Source organism: Mus caroli, chromosome 10 (genome assembly GCF_900094665.2).
Source record: "Mus caroli chromosome 10, CAROLI_EIJ_v1.1, whole genome shotgun sequence".
NCBI lineage: Eukaryota > Metazoa > Chordata > Mammalia > Rodentia > Muridae > Mus > Mus caroli.
This window is the reverse complement of record NC_034579.1, coordinates 187,467-210,354: the sequence shown is the minus strand read 5'-3', so window position 1 is coordinate 210,354 and position 22,888 is coordinate 187,467. Positions and strand designations below refer to the sequence as shown.

The 22,888-nt window shown below is 43.7% G+C and overlaps 1 protein-coding gene across 1 annotated transcript in view; it reads right to left on the bottom strand.

Moving 5' to 3' along the window:
* Ppp1r14c (protein phosphatase 1 regulatory inhibitor subunit 14C) overlaps positions 1-22,888 on the bottom strand; it is a 92,560-nt gene that overhangs the window by 29,647 nt on the left and 40,025 nt on the right. Inside the window, exons 2-3 of the mRNA XM_021175239.2 lie at positions 7,323-7,406; positions 5,176-5,208 (exon numbers count right to left, since the gene is read on the bottom strand). Coding sequence (XP_021030898.1) covers positions 5,176-5,208; positions 7,323-7,406 — 117 coding nt within the window. The remainder of the gene's footprint in view (positions 1-5,175; positions 5,209-7,322; positions 7,407-22,888) is intronic.

Sequence of the window (22,888 nt, the reverse complement as noted above, 5' to 3'; positions counted from 1 at the left end):
CTTGCAAGACTCCAGCTGGTGCCAACAGGAGGAAATCATGGGGTCAGCAAAGACAGTGTTGTGTGGGCCTGCAAGGAGGAAAGGGATAGGAGGGCAGAATGCAGGGCAGTGTAGAATGCGGGGCAGTGAAGCTACTCTGTACGACACAGTTACGATGAACACAAGCCGAGAGTTCTCAAAACCACAGAAAGTACAACAGAAGGTACAAGAGCAAGTGTGAGCCCTATGTAGACTATGGACGTGGGTGATTACCAAGTGTCAATATGAACTCATCAGGACTTACAAATGCACCATTCTGGTGGGGGGTTGTTGATAATTGAGGAAGCTGGGGATATAGACAGGAAATTTTTATACCCTCTGGTCTATTACACTGTGAATCTAAAACTGCTCTGGAAGTCTAAGTCTGTGTAAAATACTAAGCCATGAGTGATTTAATAAATGTTTAATATATTAATAAAGAAATATTCAGTACATAATTAATTCCCAGCTTATAAATCCATTAGCTATTGTCGTTATTGCCATTAAAATTATCACTGTTAATAACCCTTACTGAATTGCTAGGGGACAGTTATGAGTACCTCTATTTACAGGAGCCTCTATAACAAGAGGAAATTGAGGCTCAGAGAGGTTGAGAGCCTTATTAAAAAATTACTCAGCACCAGCTCGTTTTTCCCCAAAGACACAATCAAAATTCACTCTCTTTCCACCATCTCTTCTCCCTCTGTGGTAAGGTTGTATAAACAACTCTATCTACATCATCAAAGATGCCTTGTTTACATTCCAAACTCTCAAGTGGCATGATCATGTATAACGTAACTTTGATCAAGTACAACACCTCCAGAAATGGTTGCTTTAAAAGGAGGGATGCCTAACTATTTAGCATCTAGTTCAGATCAGATAGAATTCTCTAAAGTTCTGAGACAAGGTACTCATGAGGACAAACAGGACAGCACTACAGAGCACAAGCCCCAGTGTTAGACCTCAGAGTCAACTATTGGCTCCTTGGATTACTGCTCTGACACTGAAGACAAGTTACCCAAACCCTCTTCACCTGATGGCTGTGGATGAAACAGGGCAATATAGGTTAATACAATGTGAGCTACTTAACTCTGAAAAAATAGAAGCCAGTATGTTTCTTTCTAGTCCAGGTGTCACACAGCTGTATCTTACAAGCATCTACTAAAAGGCAAAGCATTTCACCTTTCTCAAAGCATCCTTTAGGATGAATGAAGTTGAACAGACTCCCTCACTTGGCAGCACTTCTATTCTTTGAAACCATGAGCTAAAAAAAGAATCCAGAGATGCCCTCTTGGGAACTCCAGCTCATTTCCCTCCTCTCAGAATAGTCAAAGGCTGATTTTTTTTTTTTAAATCTCCCAGGCCTATGTATCAAGACCAGAGGCTGACATTGAGTAGATAAACCAGTTGGCCAAGAGCTTGCTGTGAGATCATGAAGAGCGAAATTCAACCCCCAACCTGGTGTGGTAGTTAACACTCTAATCCCAGCACTGGGTAGGCAGAGGCCTGGAGGATTCCCTATGGCTTTCTGGTTAGTTAGCCTAGCCTACTGTCTTAGTCAGGGTTTCTATTCCTGCACAAACATCATGACCAAGAAGCAAGCTGGGGAGGAAAGGGTTTATTCAGGTTACAATTCCATGCTGCTGTTTATCACCAAGGAAGTCAGGATGAGAACTCAAGCAGGTCAGGAAGCAGGAGCTGATACAGAGGCCATAGAGAGATGTTCTTTACTGGCTTGCTTAGCCTGCTCTCTTATAGAACCAAGACTACCAGCCCAGAGATGGCACCATCCACAAGGAGCCTTTCCCTCTTGATCACTAATTGAGAAAATGCCTTACAGTTGGATCTCATGGAGGCATTTCCTCAACTGAAGCTTCTTTCTCTGTGAATACTCCAGCTGTGTCAAGTTGACACAAAACTAGCCAGGACACCTACCTAGCCCACATGGAGAGCTCCAGGACCCTGGCAGATCCTCTCTCAAAGAAACAAAGCATAAAAGCAGACCAAGATAGACAGCACCTGGGCATGACAGGCAAGGTTGACCCGTAGCCTCGAGGTAGCCACAGTTGCTTTCACACACACATACACACACTTACGTGAACAGGCATACATAAATGCACACACTCTCAAAAAAAAATTAGATGAATATTGTTGCAGGATCAGGACCCTCCACGTTCACTTACCTGCATAGCTGTGAGTCATTGATTTTGATCCCTAGACATGGGAAAAAGCAGGGGACATGAAAGGGGTTGTTTGGGTAGTGGTCTATGGGACTCATCAAAATATAAATCTGACAGCCTAAGCTTTGTCAGCTACATAACCATCTACCCAAGAGGGAAACTGAACAAAAACAGAGTGGGTATCTAAGAAGCAACATTCTCCGCCTTCCAATCTGGTTCTCAACAGCAACCCATGCCTCTGCATATTGTGTATTACCCATCTGCATGATCCATTGCCTTTTAATTTCCTTAGTACTGGGGATGGAACTCTCCACCCTGTGCAGGGTGGTGGCCAAATCCTCATAAGTCAGTAAACAGCAAGTGCTTCCCCTTTGCCCCCCAGCCACAGAGGCAACTTTCACATGAGGGACAAACTGAAGCCTGCCTGAGAGCCTAGAGATTGGCCAATGGTAGCCAATCAGGAACTGCCACTTGGAGGACATGCTTGCTTAGGACCAACTGGGTGAGGGTGGAGAATATAAAGGGTGTTCCCCGAGAGTTAGTAAATGCCCTTGCTGCTGCTTTCTCACCTGCTCCCAAGGGGGATACCAGGCAGGACAGAGGACTCAGGTGACAACACTTAATATTCCAGGCAAGCACTCCACACTGAGCCCCATGTCCAGCCCTCATTTTTTCTCAACTACATCCCTAGCAGTCTTGTCTAACCCAACATATCAACTTTAAATTGCTCTTCAAATATCAGAATGTTCTAATTCATATTCATACTCAACAGTCTGTAGATAAAGAAGCTCTATTCTACAAACAGCTAAGGAGCAGGCTCTCTTGCCTCCTTCTTCCAAACAGCCTGAAGTCAAGCTGGCAACTTTCCAGCCAGGGGTTGGAACAATCACTTTGACACAACCTCAATCTTCCCAGGGGAACAAAGAAAGATATTCACGCAACTTCGAGTCATTTAAAGTTGGGCTCTATTCTCAGGAACAAATGTGAGATTTTTGTTGTGTAAATACCCTGCATTTATAGCAACAACAGTGACAGCTCACTGTAATGGAATCTTAAGGGACCAACATTATTATGTTGCTCACGGTTATACTTCCCTTATCTTATGCCACATAAAGCAGCATTAAAAAGTCTCCCTGGCAACCTGCTCACACCAGAATAAGACCCAAGAATAAGCAGAATAATGTTAAAAGTAAAACACCTGATTAAAATCCTCAAGGAGAATAATGTTGACTACTGAAACAGGGGAAAATACTGAAACAAATGGAAACCCATAAAGAAATCTGAGATGTTTGATATGAGACAGATAACACTTTAAGATGTCAACAAGAGTGCTAGAAAAACTCAAGTCCAGGAAGTCTGTAAGAAAGCTGAGTATGAGGCGAAGGGCATGGAAAAGAGAATGGGAATGAGCTTCAATGTTCCATCTAAAAGGTGATTTATAAATAAGAAGAAATCATAGATCAGAAAGCTGAGGGAGAAATAAAGACAATGGGTGAAAAATAGACAAGAAAAAGGACCACACACTCCCACACACACAGACACATATGCACACAGACACACATGCACACTCGCCTGCACACACTTGCACACAAGCACACACACATGCACACTTGAACACACACAAGCACACACACACACATGCACACACACACATGCACAGGTGCTAGTGCACCTATGCATGTAAGGAGCCATGGCCCTAGTTTACTGTTGGCTCTGTAGTGAAAACATGTTTAAATGGTAATATTACAGACTTTAACTATTGATTTAATAAAATTCTCCTATCTAATTTTATTAAAGTAATGAATAAAAAGAAATTACATAGATAGTAAGAGAACTATCATCTTTCCCAGAAAGTCAATGATGGATAAAAGCAGTAACTACATAGCTAGGAAAATCACAATGACTGAAAGGAAATGGGATACCTGCCTCTAGAGAGAGGGAGGGGAAAGGGAAGCGTTCTTTTCTTGGCCTTATGACATATGGTGGTTTTTCAGGAGTATGAATGTGTGTCATGTTCATCCAAGCACACTTTTAATAGACAAAATTAAACAGTTAAATTTCTATAGGATGTAATCAAAACTCGGGCTTGAAATACACAGCTCAAAAATTGATATCTACCCTTAAACCAAATGATCATAAAACACAGATATTTATACAGTCTTCAATACATATTTTCTTCTCCAGAGTTTACCACTTCAAAACTCAGAAGAGTCACCCTTATCTCTTTGACAGTAAGTGATCTCCAAATATCTGACAGATCTTCCAACTTCTCTGACTTACACAGGAACCAAGTCTTTGGCGGGGGTGGGGGAGGACTTATAATTTTATAACTGATCAAAATCTTTATCTCTACATCAAATATCTAATCAGCAATATCTATTGTTTCTTATACTAGACACCACTTGATGAACACCCAGACAAAACATAATATCTTTCTCTCCTAATACAGGTCATTTACATGTGTGATTTTTGCCTGCATATTTGTCTATACACCGTGTGCATGCCTGGTACCCACAGATGGCAGCATGGGGTATTGGATCACCTGGAACTGGCGTTACAGATGGTTGTGAATTGCTCTGTGGCTGCAGGAAACCTAACCCAGGCCTCCTGGAAAGCAGCCTCTGCTTTTAATTGCTGTGCCACATTGCAGCCCAATTTGAAGCATTTTTTAAATGTGTACCCATAAAGTCATAAGCTACATTCGCCTTCTATAGCAACTCTGCACTGCCTCACAATGTCCTCTAAAACATAAGCACACCCTACACCAATAACATCTTTCTAAACCTAACAGGGTTAGGCTTAGAAATAATGAAGCTAGCACTGTGAGAGAAACAGGCATGCATGGGTGGAAACTGACCATTTCTATTCACTCAGTGTAGCTTAGCTTTCAAAACAGGCAAATGGATTTGACCAAAAACAAAACAAAACAAAACAAAAAACAATTTCAACACAACACTTGGTAGAATAATTTGCTTACCTCTGTTGGTTTATAGCAGTCTACGAGAGCTTCCTAGAATTAAATACACAGAAAGTCAGGATTTTTTTTTAAATTCATCATCTTAAAGGTGAAAGAAAAAGTAATTTCTTGTTAATTTAAATTATTTTACCTTAAATTGTGTGTGTGTGTGTGATATGTACATATGAATGCAGGATTCACAAAAGCCAGGGGAGGATGCTCGATGTCCCACGGAATTGGAGTTATGGACAGCTGTGAGCCACTGATGTGGGTGCTCAGAACTGAACTCTAGTTCTCTGGCAGAGCAGGAAGTGCTCTTAACTGCTGAGCCTTCTCCCCAGCCCCCTCATTTCATCTTGAAATCATTATTTTACAATGGTCTGTGACAAATTTCTGACTACCCACAGTCACATTTTATTTCATTGAATGTAGAAATCAATAAATACATATCTAGGAATATTATTCTAAATAAATTTTATTTAAAAGATCCAATTGGTCAGCTAAGATATAAAAATGTCATTCATACGCAGCCATGTATTTTTCCCTAGTATGGGTGTATATATATATATATATATATATATATATATGCACACATATATGCACAATACATATACATATGCACATATACATATACACACATACATATACATACATATACACATATACATATGCATACATATACATGCTGAATAGAGCTTTTGAAAAACAAAAGACTTCCTTTTGTGCTATCACAGCTTTGCAAAATCAAATATAACCCTCACTAAATTATAAATGTCTCACTGATCAGAGCTGGCTTTAAAAGATGCTATTTCCCCTCTTTTTGCAGGCACACATGTACAAACTCACACCCTTCCCTTTGGATTACCTACCTGGTTCACATTAAGTATATCCAGATATACTTAAAGCTGAGACCCTGCCTGTACAAGATGGTCACCATCTTGTATATGGAGAGAGGGCTCTGGCCATGATTCAGCCATAGCTGGCTTTATCTTCTTCTCACTCTTGTGGGAACCAAGCAGGGAGGGGACTTGGAGGACAACCAAAAAGCCTCTTTCAAGTTCTCAGCTGACCTTTTAAATGTCATTTGATTTTTGATAGAACTGATGTCTGCTTTATCTTTTTTTTTTTTAATTATTGTCATGGGGACAGCTGTGGTGGCACATACCTTTAATCCCAGCACTCAGGAAGCAGAGCAGAAGTAGGCAGATCTCTCTGAGTTTGAGGCCAGCCTGGTCTACAAAGTGAGTTTCAGAATAGCCAAGGCTACACAAAGAAATCCTGTCTTGAAAAACAAAACAAAACAAAACAAAACAAAACAAAACAAAACAAAACACCCCAAACCCTATTGTCTCCCAATGAAATCTACACACAAAGAACAATCATTAGAATTGAGGCTGCTCGCCATTCTTGAGGCACTTGTAATTATGAACACATTAATCACTTCAATGAGGTAAAATATGCATTTTGATTGGCTCCAGTCATCATGTGCCATTGGGGATAGCCAACAGCCACTAACAGTAATTACCAGTGGACCTTAAGAACAATGGCAGGTCACAGGGTTAATTAGTTTTAGAAACTACCCTGTAATGATTGAGACATGACCTCCTACGGGAAAATATGGGTTGTGTTGCTGTCTGCTAAGAAACATTAGGCACCTCAACCCCCACAATTCTGGCAGAATATAATCAGGTGAGCACCTAATAAAAGGTATTTTACTAAACACAATCACATCCCAAGCAATATAATTCTAGAAATTGCTGTCATAAATTATTTAATCCACAATTGCAAAGTAAAAGCCTGGGGTTTGGAGATTCTCAGGTCTGGCTCAGTCTCTCTCCTTATCACTTGCCTGCATGACACCTCTCTCTTCCCTAGACATTGACCATTCAAGATGGAATTGACTTTGTCTCCCAAGATAATAAGGTTTGGGAGCACTGTCCCAGAAGGTCCCTGGAAAACTTTTGTCAACAGATGTTTTTATTATCAGGGTTGCAGCAGATGGGCAAGAGCTAGCACGGATGCTTTCTGTTCTGTTAAATGCCATTGTTCAAATCCTGGGGACTGCCAGTGCTCCCACCAGACAGCATCAGGTGGTACCCAGGCTTTGGAGACCCAAGTGGACTCAAACATCTATGGTCAGGACACCCTAGATCTTGAAAGCTGTTTACCTGTAATTTCGAAGCTCTTTCTTCCTCGCTGTTGGCATCAAGAAGATCATCAATGTCAATTTCTACGTCTGGCATTTCTTCTTCCTGGGGAAGCAAATGTGAATGAAGGTTTTAGTGTAGGGAAAAACTAAATCCAGCACTCTAACCCAATCGAGTTAAATACAGGACTGGACTATCCAGGGGCGGGGCAATGGCGGATAAGAAGGGGAAGGCAAGACTAGGGGATCAGGGATGGGAATGGAGAAGGATGAAGAAAGGGGGATAGAAATGAGAGATGGGAAGGAATGGGAGAAAGAAAGAGGAATGAGAGGGAACAAAGGCACAGGAGCACTGCATTCTGCTCCTAACAGTACTCACATCTATGGGTAGATCACGGTAGATTGTTAGAGTTCTGAAAATGTGGGAATTACAGATTCGAATTCACATATACTCTCCTCTTGCTGACCACACCAGTCTTTACTGTGGGCCACATCTCTCTTCACAGCTCCTGGTCCATAGAAAACCTGACGCCACCACAGGGTTTTGTTCAGAATCATCATCTAATCAGACACTGCTTCATAGAAGATGTGTAATCTAAGACCCAAGGGAGTTCTAAGAAAAATGATCTTTCCACAAGAGAATCTCTCATTCCCTCAGAAAGGATGCAGGCTGAGGAAAAATGGAGCCCTGAACATTGCTGGTTATTGCTTGCTGCCTTGGAAGAAGAGTTTAGGACACGGCTGACAGGAGGGGGGAGAATAGGAGGGAAGCTTGGAGACAGCCACAGCAGGAGAGTCTCCCCCCCAAACAAACAAACAAACAAACGAACAAACAAACAAATAAAACAGTAACAAGAGAAAGAGAGGAGTGGAGGGGAGGGAGGGGGCTGGGAGGAGTGGGGTCGGGGAGAGATAGGAGTGAATATGGTCATGCTTTACTGTATGACATTCTCTAAGAAATAATAAAAACATTTTAAAAGCAGCTTCTAGGTAAGACCACTAAGCCACAAGGACAAAGCATATTTGAGTAGATGCCTGATATTGCTGCAGACAATTTGGGTTGAGCAACCAAAGACATCCAACCCAGAAAAGGAAGCAAGACAGGTGCAAGACCTCATTGGTTTGGAAACTGAATATCCAGCACTCAGTGGCCCTCTGTTCTGTCACTTGAGTATTCCCTCTATATCTTCAAATGTAAAAAATAAAGCAGTCTGTGAGAGAGGGCTACAACTTTGTGCTTCATCTTGCTCCATGCATTCACCAGCTACCTGACTGCTCAGCCCTAGTGGAAGCCGCACCCCCAGAGCTCGAGTCTATAGCTGCATATGTAGCAGAAGATGGCCTAGTTGGCCATCAATGGGAGGAGAGGCCCTTGGTCTTATGAAGATTATATGCCCCAGTACAGGGGAATGCCAGGGCCAGGAAGCAGGAGTGGGTGGGTTGGGGAGCAGGGTGGGGGGGAGGGTATAGGGGACTTTTGGGATAGCATTTGAAATGTAAATGAAGAAAATATCTAATAAAAAATAAAATTAAAATGATACATCAAATTTTTTCCAGATATTAGATCGAGTACTCTCATCGTTAATCATCTTTAATTCTGATAAAGAAAACCAATGTGAAGTTATCGGTACTATTCTCACTCTCTTTGCAGATGAAGCAATTGAAGCTAATAAAGGCTTTGCATTTGAGAAACAAACAAACAAACAAAAAACAAAAAACAAAGAAACAAAAATAGCTGAAAAGAAAGTTACATGTGAAGACAACCAGCATCACGCAGCCTTAGCTGCTCCATGTAAATTATCTCCCTGGTCTTGAATCCCCAGTGAGGCTGACATTCTGAACATCTCCAACAATCTTATTTTGTATGTATTTGAAGTGGTGGCATAAAGGGATGCTGGCGGGGGAGTTCTGTTGCTACTGGGGGCCCCTAAACAGATTAGCAGTAGAGGTGTAGACTGCCAGGTTTTCCACAGTTTAAGGACCCATGAGGTTCCAACTACCAACAGTGAAACCCCACTGGCTTACAGAATACCATGCAAAGAACAGCAGGTACTGTGTGAGACCATGGGTGGTGAATTACCCATAGGTTGGTCATTTACTCTTTAGGCATCCTCAGAACAAGAGGCCCTAATGATGAACCCCAGTGAGTGTGTTTTAGAAAGTGAAGCTGAAGATGAATTCAGCTCCATCCATAGTTGAGCATGACAACTTCTCAATCAGTACCTTGTAAGGCAACAACATCCTCACAGATCTCAGCCGTCTCCACTCAAGAGAAGCCATGCAATAGACCTGTTATCTACAGAAACCACAGCTTCCCTCTCACCATGACCCCACTCTTCCCTAAAACAGGTCACTGGGTTCAGTATTTATCCTTTGAGGACACCAAACATTTGTTTATGCCATGGCTTTGTGAAATCAAGAAACATGGCATAGACTCTGCTCAAGAAATGGGAGCCCTGGGCAACTTAGGGTCATCTATTCTAGAAGGAGTCAAAGGCACAGTCAATAATGGCTACCTCCTTGGCACAGTATAGAAGTGGGGTCCCCCTTAAAAAGTCACAGGAAGAGCTTTGATGTGGAGCCAAGCTTTATCAAACCAGCTGCTTTGTTTGATGATGTTTAGCCCAGTCAGGGGCACCTCAGCCTGGTGTGCTTTCATTAGGAATGCACAGAGATGTAGCTCTCTGTTAGCTACTGTTCTTGCTCTGCTTCCCCAAACCAGAAAGGCTGACTAATATAGTTACCATGGGTGGTACTTAAATTCCTCACAATGAGAGCCAGAGATGGATGGATTAATGTCTCATTCACACCAACCACATTACAAAATGTCCTGATGGGCAGCAAAACCATGCAGCCACTAACTCTCTGGACCAGAGTCAGGAAGCAAAGCCTCCATCTTAAAAAGTCTTAATCTGAAAAGGGATTAAGATGTGCAGGGGAAATACTGAGTCTTAAGACCACTCCCAAGTCACTCCTGAGACCCAAGGTCATATGGCCAGGAAACTGAGCTCCTGTTGCAAGAGGCGACATTGATACAAGATTGACTGAGTAATGATCGCAGCCACCTCAGATAGCCACAGAGTGTCCACCTGACCAGCTGCTTCAGAGGCCCGGGGCAGGCAAGTGTAACCTGTGCACAGAACAGAGGTTTTCAAAGGCTGGTGATTCTGCATTCGTGGAGGCTCCTTTTAGCTCTGGACACTGGATGCTGTTCCCAGAACAAAGACAGACCCAATAATTTACAGTGCAGTGAAGGTTCCCATAGACTACAGTGGTCTAGTCAGAGCAGCAGCCTTTAGCTATTTATCTCACACTGAAATTGTGTCCCCATACAGTGGTCCGGTATCAAGAAGTGAATCAGAGTGTCAAGAAGTGGTCTTCAGAATGCTGGAAGAGGTTAGTTCCCAACATCTTTAGGCGGCATTCTCCTACTGGTACTGAGACTATAACCCCTAGGTAAAAACCCCAGTGGAATAGAAATGATTCTGAGAGACACTTGTGCTCTTCCTTCAGCTACCAGGATATTAGTTCCTTTTTTTTTTCAAATATAAAATTAGTAATTTGACAGGTATTCAAGAGTGGAAGCTGAATCTGATCTCCTAAAGGAATATACCAAAGGTTCCATTCACTGGCTATCACAGGAATAGACCACAGAACCCTTAGGGTTATGTGAGCCCTCTACAAAAACAATTTTTGCTTCATGCTTTCATTCTAATGACAACCCCCCAAAGTTACTGTAAACAAGCACATCTGTGGACTACCTATGACCGACCCATCATTCTGTGCCAACTGCATTTGCTCATCACACCAAACAGCAGGACTTAAGTTAGTTCTCATGGCTAATGACAAAGGTTGGAGGGCACAAGTGTGTGTGTGTGTGTGTGTGTGTGTGTGTGTGTGTGTGTATTTTATAATAGGAAAGACTCATTCATACAATGATGGTAGGTGATGTCACAGAGACGCCATTTAGCCCCAGCAATATGTACAGAATCCCTGCTACTGAAAAAATTGTCAGCCATCACAGTACAATGAATGGCATGCATTTAAAATGGTTGTACTTCATGCTTGATTTGCAATTTTAGGTATAAACCATAAGCAATAGGAGTTTATACTTGTTTTTAAATGACACACGTGTAAATGCTATTATAATATTCAATATTTCAATAAGTAATCTACAAGAAATTATTCCTACAGAAAACTATCAGAACACTGGGAATGAAAAGCATACCTCAGAGGCTTTCAAGAGGAAATGGGTTGCATATATTGGGTTAGAGAGGCAAGGCCAGCAGGCTTCCCAACAGAAACACTGAGTGCTTGAAGTCAGGATCAAGTCTTTCATCTGTTTTGTATAGCTACAACACAAAGTCTAAAGCTGAAAGATTTACAAAAAGAAGAGATTTGTTTAGCTCATCATTCTGGAAGTCCAAGAGCATGACATCAACATGCTCATATGAGGGCCCCATGGGAGCATCAGGCATTAGGACACATGTGAGAAGTCACAGGAGGGGCAGGAGATGGTGGAGGGGCCAGGGTCACTCTTTAATGAGAACCAACTCATTTTGAAACTCACCCATTCCTGTGAGACCCAACCCCTTCATTCCATAATGATGACATTAATCTCTTTATGAGGGTAGGGTCCCTAAGATCTAAGGACCTTCACCTCTTAAAGATTCTACCAGTTCAACACCACCACACTGGGAACCAAGCTTTTAGCAAATGAGCCTTCAGAAACAAACCATATCAAACCAGAGCAAGCAGGTTCTGGAATCCCAAGAAAGGATGTTTTCTAACTTTGAGGCCTATCTCTTCCTCCAAAGGTCTGTCAAGAGTGACAAGAAAAAACACAGGCATTTTGATGCATCATGTCTTATATCTCAATATATTTACTTCCTACGTGAAAAGAAGCACTCTGGAGGAGCAAAGAAATCAACTGAGGAAGAACCCACCTGGATTGCTAATTGACAAAGCTCAGAGGGGGCAAAATAAAGTAAAGACTGAGGGGGGACAAGCAGGCAGGGGCTTCAAGAGCCACAGATGGACCAGGGGTGCATCTGGGAGCCTGACTACTAAGATGTGGAGCTGGTCCCCAACACATGCATACCCACACACATACCCACACATATACATACCTATACAGACATACACACATACGCACATACACAATACAAACACACATATATACACAAACACATACACATACACACACACACACACACACATCCCACAAGCAAAATGGCCTCCTAGTGGGGCCAGGGTGTCCTCAGTGTGGGCATTAAACAACAGGAATAAATAGAAGACCTTGTTTCACTCTGATGACACACTATAGTATTTCCCTAGCATACACTTGCTTTAAAAATTAAGTGAACAGAAATCTCCTCAGAGTTGAGCAACCAATTTCACCAATTACTTCTTTAAAAGCATCACAACAGCCAGACATGATGACACATATATGCCTGTAATCCCAATGTTCAGGAGGTAGGGCAGGAAGATTCGGAGTTCAACGTTATCCTGGGCTAGATGATTAATCAGAGGCCATCTTTAGCTACATGAATATCACCCACACACTCACACACACACTCACACACACACATACACACACACACACATACACACACACTCACACACACACTCAAACACACACACTCACACACACACACTCACACACACTCAAACACACACACTCACTCATACACACAAACACGCCCACACACATACACACTCACACACACACTTATACACACACTCACACACACACACACACACACACCCCACTGCTGACCACAAATGACCATGTTCAAAGGATGATTTATATTCTATTCATAGAAATTGTTCTCGTTTTTCAAGATAGCAAGGCTTAGCCCACCCTTGTCACACACCCCATAGCTTATGTTCTTTTCTGAGGAACTCAACACATAGACAAGTGACAACTGCTACAGATGGGCGAGGCCCACCACACGTGCTGTCCCAACCCCCAAACAATCTGTCTCCCTTGCTTCCTGCTCATGAAAACACATAGGATACAACTGACCAAGAGCTGTGTTATTTTACAAACACCTTGGGATGTGTTTGAATTTTTGACAGCTCATGGGCTCCATTTAACACTTTCAGTTTTATTAACAAGTGACTTGTGACACATCCACATGTCATAGCAGACCAAATCTCACTGCTATCTCAACATCACAACAGTATACATCAAACACTGCCTGCTAGACAGGAAGATTGACATTCCTGGAGATGTTAGAGTATCCTAGAATAGCGGTTCTTAACTTGTAGGTCATGGCCCCTTTGGCAATTGACTGCCCCTTTCACAGAGGTTACATGTCAGACATCCTGCATGTGAGATATTTACATTATGATTCATAACAGTAGCAAAATTACAGTTATGAAGTAGCAACAAAAGGAATTTTATGGTGAGGATGGGGTGTCACCACAACATGAGGAACTGAATTAAAGGGTCACAGCATTAGGAAAGGTGAGAACCACTGTTTTAAAAGAAGGCACAACTACATCAGGATCTCAGAGCTCTGGGTGCCAGGAGCAGGGTGTTCCCAGTGGAGCTAGGGCCAGTGCGTAGAAGATCACCTGCAGAGAATCACAGGCTCCTATAAAACATCTGGCTTGTGCCAGAAGCAGGAATAGCTGCTGGAGGGTCTGAGCAGAAGGATGACATGACCTGGTTTACCTTTAAAAGGTTTCACCCCTGCCGCTTGCTGAAGAATGGGCTTTGGGGGAGGGAGACCATTTACACAGTCCCAGAAATGTCTGCGAAAAGACGAGACAGGCTCAGAGCAGAGCAGTCATGTGATATGTATTCTGCTCTTACAACTAGGTCACGGCTGACCTAAACATCACAGCCAGCTAAGGTGTTCTTGTGCCGCTCTGCCAGTGGCTGAAGTGGGCGAAGGCAGAAGCCTTCAATGAAGATGAACATTAATTGCAAACAGAGCATCCTGCTGTGAGACTGCCCTGCAGATCAAGGTGTGAGAGAGGGTGCTGGTTGAGGGGACACCTGTTCTCAGAAGTTAACAGGACTATTATTAAACAGGAGCAACAAGCAGCCAGGCTGAGAAGGGCCTCCCTAGATTGAAACCCATTGGCTATGCCACTTTTCTCTCCTACCAACCAGGTAGGTACTTCTCCTTCCTCAGAACTAAACAGGTATCACTACCCCAGGAACCCCAACCCCAACCCTAAAACTAAAACTCTCCCTACCTATAGCAACTCATCTTAGGAACATACCTGAAGAACTCTTTATGCTCTCCAAATATGGATAAATAGAAAAATTTAAAAGATGCAGAAGGTTGGAGAAACTGCTCAGTTGTTAAAGTACTTGCCTTGCACACATGAAGGCATGAGTTTGAGCCCCAGAACCCATGTTTAAAAGGAAAAAAAACCAGGTGTGGTTACACATGCTTATAATCCTCGGAGAGCACAGAGGAGAGACGGGCAGATGCCTGGGGTTTGCCTGCCTACCTAACCTACTTGGAAATTTCGAAGCCATTGAGAGGCACTGTCTCCACAGTCACAAAAATTCCACTGTCGTAGTTCTCAACCCTCCTAATGCTGTGACTTTTGATTTAGTTCTTAATGTTGCGGTGATCCCCAACCATAAAATTATTTTCACTTCTACTTCACAACTGCAATTCTGCTACTATTATGAATCGTAGTGTAAAGATGCAGGATATCTGTTATGTGACCCTTGACAGTGTCATTCGATTCCCAGAGGGGATGCTCTAGATGGGAGGCAGCTGAGGCATGTTAGCTGAGAATGTCCTGTGTTCTCCACATATACATACACATGCATTTAAACACACAACTGCATGTGCAGACACAGACACACACACACACACACACACACACTGCAGAATCAGGCAGAGGAAATGGATACAACCATCTTTGGTCTCAATGTCTCTTGATGCCCCTTATGGAATAAGAGGAAGTCAGAGAGCCTGGGCAACAAAACTCAGAACAGAATTAAAGAGCCCCAACCTGACTTTCCTGCATCTTTTCTGACTGCCTTGCTGCTCAGCAGTGAGACTGCGGGTCAGAGTCAGGTCATGGTGTGGTGACCCGTTCAGAGCAGGGACTATGGAGAGAGATGGGCCTCTGTAGTCTGTGGGTGCTAGGGCAAGGTGCTCTACCTCCCAATGTTTCCTACCCTTGTCACAGGGCTACTGTCTGATTCTCAGGCTGGATGGTCAGATCCAGGCATGTAGTATCCATGACATAGCAAAGAGACCAGAGAGGACACTAAGTGATTGTTGAATAGAATCAGTCTATTCCTCTTTTAAACATTATTAAGCTCTCAACGTAAATGTCTTTTCCAGAAAAGCTTAATTGCTAATGGCTGGGAAAAAACCACAATGAAAGCCTTAACGGATTATCAATTTGGTCAAAACCACAAGGATTAAAAGGGGGGAAAGGAAAAGAAAAGATAAGCAAAAATCCCAAGGTATCAGTGCCAGGGAAAGAGCCGATAAGTCAGCTAAAGCTTGTACTGTCCAGAAGGAGACTTCCACTCAGTGTTGACAGAAGCCAGGGCCGCAGCTGACAGACAGCATCCTGGCTTAAACTCAAAACAGACAAGTGTCCAAATGAAAGCCAGAGGCCAAGCCAAGGCCCAGAGATACTGGAGCGAGTCACTGTGAGCACAGTCTGGCGGGAGCAGCTGGACCACTTCCACAGTGCCCCGTCTGCGTGGCAGTTGAGACCCTGGGGAGGAGCAGAGAGAGCAACTCAGACTCCATGCTGGCAAGCCTTTAGGGCTGCTCTGCACTTTCTTTGCTTCCCTCACAACACATAGGAGGAGACAGAATCTCACATTGGGTACCAGGGACACAACAGGGTCAGAAGGTACGCTGTCGGGAAATTCCAGTTTTAGAGGGACCAGGCATAAAACTAGCCGGGTACTACCAGAGCTTGCCTGTGAATTGAGCAGACCAAGGGCCAAGCTCCTTTGTAAATAGTTAGTATGACTATTTATGTCTTGTGGGTGCATTCTGTGTGAACAAAGTGACTGGTCACAGAACCCCATCGTGAACATCCTCTTCCTAAGCCACCGTGCAACTCTATCACCAATGTGTCACAGAATCAGTGAGTTTACCACCAGCTAAGCTACTGAGGGATGCTTCCATCTGGCTTCCACACACAAATCCTCAGCTCTCTCTAGTCAAATCTCCACTCCACAGCCAGACTGACAGCTTTAAGAAGACAGAACTGTCACTTTCCTCCCCAGGGTCTTTGAGTGGCTTCCAACTTCTCTAAAGAAGAAATTCTTTAGGTTGGGGATTTCCCTCAGTGTTGGAGCACCTGACTAGCAAGCACAAGGCCTTGGGTCCTTCATCAGCTCCAAGCAAAATTCATTCATTTATTCATTCTTTGGTCAGTGATGGCCCACACCTTTAATACCAGCACTTGGGGTCTTTGAGTCTGAGGCCAGCCTAGTCAATAGAGCAAGTTCCAGGATGGCCAGGGATGCACAAAGAAAGCCTGCATCAAAAAGCCAAGCAAACACATAAAAATCTTAAAGAATAAACTCACTAACACACTCTATGAGCCAGACTTCTGGTCTCTTCCCCATTCAACACCCCATTCATTACTTAAAGCAAGCACCATCTAGGTTTCCACAAGGCCTCTGATCATGCTCAGTAAATAGATGGTATGCTATGGTCATTATCTCACAACCTTCCCTGTATTATGGAAGCTGGTTTATAACATCATATCTCTCTGCTGTACTTAATGCATGTTCACTGGTTTCCGCTACTCAGCCAATCACTAACCTGTAAGTCTTTTGTGCTTTGCATGGTCTAAGAGGCACAACCAGTCTGAAAGGACAATAGTTCCCAGGGTAGGCATTCTCATCTCCACCTTGCCCAAAGTTTGCACACTCAAACAATGTGACAACTCCTCCAGACGTGGCCTCACCATGATATAGCCTCTTTAGACATGGCATGAGAGGGAGGGAAGGTTTCTCCATTGGGGGTTTCAGAAACTATAGAAGCATTAAGGGAAAACAAGAAAACACTTTGAATATTGGAAGCCCATAGCCTAGGAGTCCTCCAAATCATGGTGTGGAGGAGCAGTGGCCAAGCACAACCACTGGGACTCCAGGGAGCTCCTCGGAGACTCAGAGGATTACAACAGTGTTGAGCTATTCATGAATCCCACAGCTCCTGTAGGATACATATGGGCCGACTTGATATACCAATGAACGTGGCAGTGGGTGGGATGGGCAAGTCTTGGAGCCACTGAGCATATTTGGAGAACATGCAAACCTCAGCTGGAAAACTGGGTCTTATCTGTGACTAACATGGCAGAGATAGTGGCTTTGCAAATGTCTGTCTTCCAGGCTGTCAGAGTAGAGGCCATGTCTACTTCTAAAAGCAGTGTCCAGAGGGGTACAAAAAAATAGGGAACAGGACAAACAGTGTGTCTACACTACCTGGTCGTGGACAGGCACACTTTGTCTTCAGGCCTGGTGAGCACAGGGTTCAGTAAAGATTGCAAGGAGGGGATAAAGGTAACTGTCCCTGGAGGCAAGTCATGAACCCCCTGACACCGAGAGGGCTAGTTATGACAACTACCGGTGTCTGGGAGCTAAAACCAAGCCCAGGTAAGACTGCATGTTTCAGAAATAAATATATATACTACAAATATATACCCTTATATGTATATATTTGAATATCTAGTGGTAAATTATTTTTTATTTTCTATAAAAGTACTCGGTCAAGTGGTTTTAACTATGTTGCTGGAAAGAAATAAATTCAAGATATTTTCAAAGTTTACCTAAAGAGTTCAGAGAGAAGGCACAAAGGAAAATTAAGTGCCAAGAAACCTAAGTCTAAGATAAAGTCATGGTAATGAGTCAGCGTCCTGCTTCCCTTGTTCATTCCAAAGTTGGAAAGTCTCTTTCCAGCACATCTGTCTCAGTCTGTTTGTGCTGCTACAAACAAACAAACACCACAGAAGGACTCCTTTCCAAAGAACAGGATTTTGTTCTCAGGATTCAGGAAGCCTGGAGCTCCAAGGTGAGGAAGCCTGGAACTCCAAGGTGAGGAAGGCTTCCTCTGGGTTTCGCCGCCTCTGGCGAGGGCCCCATCACTGTCTGCATTTTCACGACAGTGACTTGTTACCTTGCCTGCTGCGGGGAGGAAGGTTGGATCCTTGTCTCAGATGGTGAAAAGCAGAAGCAAAACCGGGTTGAATGCTTTAACACCAAATGAAGCCCATTCCAAAGGAAGCCACTTCATAGCCAAAACTCCAGGCCAAGATCCACTTCTTGATACTAGCACACTGGCTACTGGGCTTCAGCACGTGCCTTTTGGAGGAACTTTTCCCAAACTGTAGCAGGGCTTCCCTGGAAAAACTGAAGAGTGGTTGTCAGGTCAGGACTCAAGAGTACCCACTCAGAGTCCCCCAGTCATGAACTTATAAAAATGGCAGGTTCCCAGGAACCCCTATTAACAAAACAGTGTCTGGCCACACCAGGAAGGGTCATGAATTCTATTGTGGAGGTTTTGAGTTCCTTTTAAATAAGAGAAGCACTCATTGCAGATGATAAGAGAAAAGAAGAAAGCAAGGCAGGGTCCCAACTTCCTGGATACTTTTGGAGAAAACCATAGACTTTTTGCTGACTGCACACTGTGGCTCGGGCCCTGCTCTAACTACTGAGTTTCAGAGATCAGCAACATATAAGGGCCGCGTTTAGAGAGTGGGGCAGCAGGCAAGAGTTTAAACAACTAATGATGGAAGAAGCAGATGGCTGTGATGTGAGATGCACTGTCCCTTGGCACACAGGCAACACTCAGCAGCACGAGGATTGCTGTCAGGATGTATCACTCTGTCACTGACAGTCTTGGCTTCTTCAGAGACCCCTGAGAGCAGATGGCTCTCCTGCGGCCACCCTAGTATGTCTCAGACCCTGCTGACCCCTCTCTTGGGAAGAGTTAAGGAAATCATCTATTGCTTTTATAAGTACATATATGGGTCTTCACCCCAGGATGACATCAGTGACAAGTCAGGGAGAAGCTATTCTGGGGTGGGGATGGGGGTGTACCGTTCAGCTATTCACACTTGCCTCTGTGGGATGCTGTCCATCCTCCAAGGAGAACTGCTGGTACCCACACAGCCAAAGCACAAGCACACAGAGTCAGGCATCCATGTTCCCCTCCTCCATGGAGCAAGCAGGCAGGGGACAGGTGACACAGCAGATGTCTCCACCCTGGAAACAGGACCACCCTTTTCTCCAATCTACTCTAATAATATGGATTCCCACCCCAGGCATCCTGTGACAGTCTGGAAACCAGTTTTGCACTCTGTGAAGCAGCCTGTCTGTCAGCTTTAGGCCATCTGTTCCCTCCTCCCTAACCTCAAAGACCCCCAGGCAAGCACTGAATACCCAATCCAATCCAAACACGTATTGCCAATCTAAGCAGAACAAGTGGCCTCAGAGCCTGGATCTGGAGTCATCTTCTACAAGTTGGGGATAAGAGTCACACAGTGGTAAGATGCACCCAGATTAACTTTCTAGACCAAAATAGTAACTATAGTCAGGTTGCTCACATGTGCCGGACCTGGGGCACATGCAATCTAACTTTAGGAGAGCTGAACTCATTTGTAACCCAACCTTTTCTCCCCATCCCCCATAAAGAATTGAACTGAGGAAGAAACTCAGTGGTAGAACATTTGTCTAGCATGAGAGAAGCCTTGCGTTCAGTCCTGAGATAATGTGAGAGCAAGAGAGAGAATGAGTGTGTGTATGAGAGAGTGAGAAGGGGCTTTGCTCTATACTTCATATCTGGGCAAGAACAGTCGACCGTCCTTCCTTAATCTTCCCTTGTAAATGAATGTCCCTCAAGGTTACATGGCAGGAGGCAGCAACTCAAGTCAGCAAGATGGCTTGGAGGTTGAAAGGCCCTCGGGCAAGCCTGATGACCTGAGTGTAGTGCTCTGAATGGCGTGTCTCTCATAAGATAGCATTTAAATGCTTGTCCCCAGTTGATGGAGGTGTTTGGGACATTAAGTAAATATGGCCTTGTTGGAGGAAATATGTCCCTGGGGGTGGGCTTTGAGATTTTAAGAGCCAGCCGCATTCCCAGTTAGTTCTCTCTCTCTGGTCCCTGTTTACAGATTAATGTGTGATCTCAGCTGTTCCAGCCACAGAGTAAGGGTGATAGATTCTTACCTCTCTGGAGCCATAAGCACCAAATAAACTTCCAAACTGTGCCTTGGTCACAGTGTTTTACCACTGCAATAGAAGAATAACTAAAACCCTGAGTTGACCCCTGAACCCTGAGGGAGAGGAAACACCCAACAAAGTTGTCCTCTGCCTTCCACGGGCATGCTCGTAATATGTACACTAACCTTAGCTCCAGAAAAGAACCAATAAAATAAAAATTTAAAGAGGCAGCAGTTCAAGCTGTAGATTGTGGAGAGTGACTGATGTGGAGAGGAGAAAGCAAAAGAATCTGGGTCCTTCCTGGCCCCAGGGTAAGTCTTCCTTGTCCTCCACAGGTGCTGTCAATCACGGTTGGCACACATTCACCTTCATAATGGGATGCTGCCGTTGGTGTTCATACTGGAGGCAAGCAGCTTCTGACAGCACTCCACTTCACAGCCCCCAATTTTGTTGTTCTGACTCAGTGGCAAAGCAAATGTCACCCCCACCCCCAATCTGTCCCTTTCCCTACTACAACACACACTCTGATTATAGATTAGACACAGATATCCCCAGAGGGAAGCAATGCCAAGTTTCAGAACTGATTGGATTGTGTGTGTATTTTCCAGAGAAAAGAGAGGTGAAAAGGGCGAGGGTTGGGGGAGGGCAGGATCCTAATGCTAACCTTTGTTTTTCTTCCCAGAAAGGGGTGCCGAATGCTTAATTCCATTACACGTTATTTCCCACGACATGGGGTACATTTTGAGTTGAATGGGACAGACTCAAGCTTATGGATTAAGGGGATGGGAGGACTGAAAATAAAAAATAAAGTCCACTAATCTGAAGCCTTGCTGGAAAGTGGCGGGGAATAAAAAAAACCTTGTACCTAGTGGGTGTTCTATAATCACCTGCTGCCAGGTGATAACTGTGCGATTTGATCTGTGTCCCAGTGACTCTAGGGAGCTTGCTCAGTTGTCATAAAGGCAAGTATGGCTCACAATTTATGGTTGCTCAGCTGCCCTCCATGGCCATAAATCCTTGCTTGCATCTAGGCTGTTCCAGGAGGCTCTGCTAATAGTTGAGTAGACATAATAAGAGTATATTGTGAAGGTTCACTTAAGGCCAAGGCTCTTATTTAGAAATGGGAGGGGTTAAACAGGACCATGGTTTTTGGTGTTTGTGTATCCCAGGACGGAAGCATGCTGATTCTCCACTCAAGGTGACAGGCTCTTCAGCTCAGACAAGGGCCAGACTCAAGAGTCTTAGGTCTTTGGCCTTTGATTTTCTGTGCACATAAGAGATGGAGTGAAGGCCATTCAAGCTGACCACTGACATTCACCTGACACTGAGTCTGCACAGGAATTCCCTGCCCTCTGCTACCACACCCCTGTGGTCATGCACATGCTAAAATTCACCACGAGTAGACCCAGGCTTCCTGTTTGAGGAAGAAGAACGTCTAGAGAGGGATGATGGTGGCAGATACGCAATAATATGACATTTGTATTGTCATTGAACAGAATGCTTTAAAAATTGCTGAAATGGCAAATTTTCCATCATGTGTCTCTAACACACTAAAATCAAAACAAAACATCTAGATGAGCATTCATCATCTCTGCCTGCAAACTGAGTTTCTGAGGACAGAACTGAACTCAGTACCCCAAACACAGTTCAGTATCCACATTTGGCTATCGACTGTGCAACTTCTACGGAATGATCAATATTGATTTCAAAAAAAATAATAAACAAACTGAAGGTATTCCCAATAAGATACTTGGGCCTGACAGCACCACTAAGTGTATTTTATAATGTTCAAGAATAACCCATAACATAACAAGAACACTTAACTTCCTTTTAAAATTGACCCAGTTTGCAGAGAAGGTCATGAGAGCCATCATTTTAAAAGACTATAACTACAAACTGCTTAGTCAAAATAATGCAAAGGGAAGGAGGACACAGATTTTTTTCTTTCTTACAGCTCTTGCCTTTTTCAGTTCATCCTAGATGGAGTGCCAAACAGGGATGGATCAACTGTTCGATTTATGAGTGGGTTTAGCTGAACCTTTAAATACAGTGTCAGCAACTACAGAGTAGGCTGAACAAGCAGACTTCCTCCGCATCCAATGAGATACTGAAAAATAGCAACCATCTATGAATGGGCAGCATAGACACAGGAAGTGGATCTTAAACTCTGTAAAAAATTACTAGAACCTCTTACCTTTTACTCCAGTCAGGCAAGGCATTTTATTGGGTTAACAAAAGATAGAATTGCTTATGCTTAAGGGGGCAGCAGTAGGAAGCCAACGTGAAAAAATCAGGTGTAAAATCTTTTAAATGCAACCCTCCTTAATCATTTTGAAGACACATTTTAAGAACACCTCGGGCTCATCCAGCCGGATCAGCACCTGGGTAGCTAGAGCGCAGGGTCAGCTGAC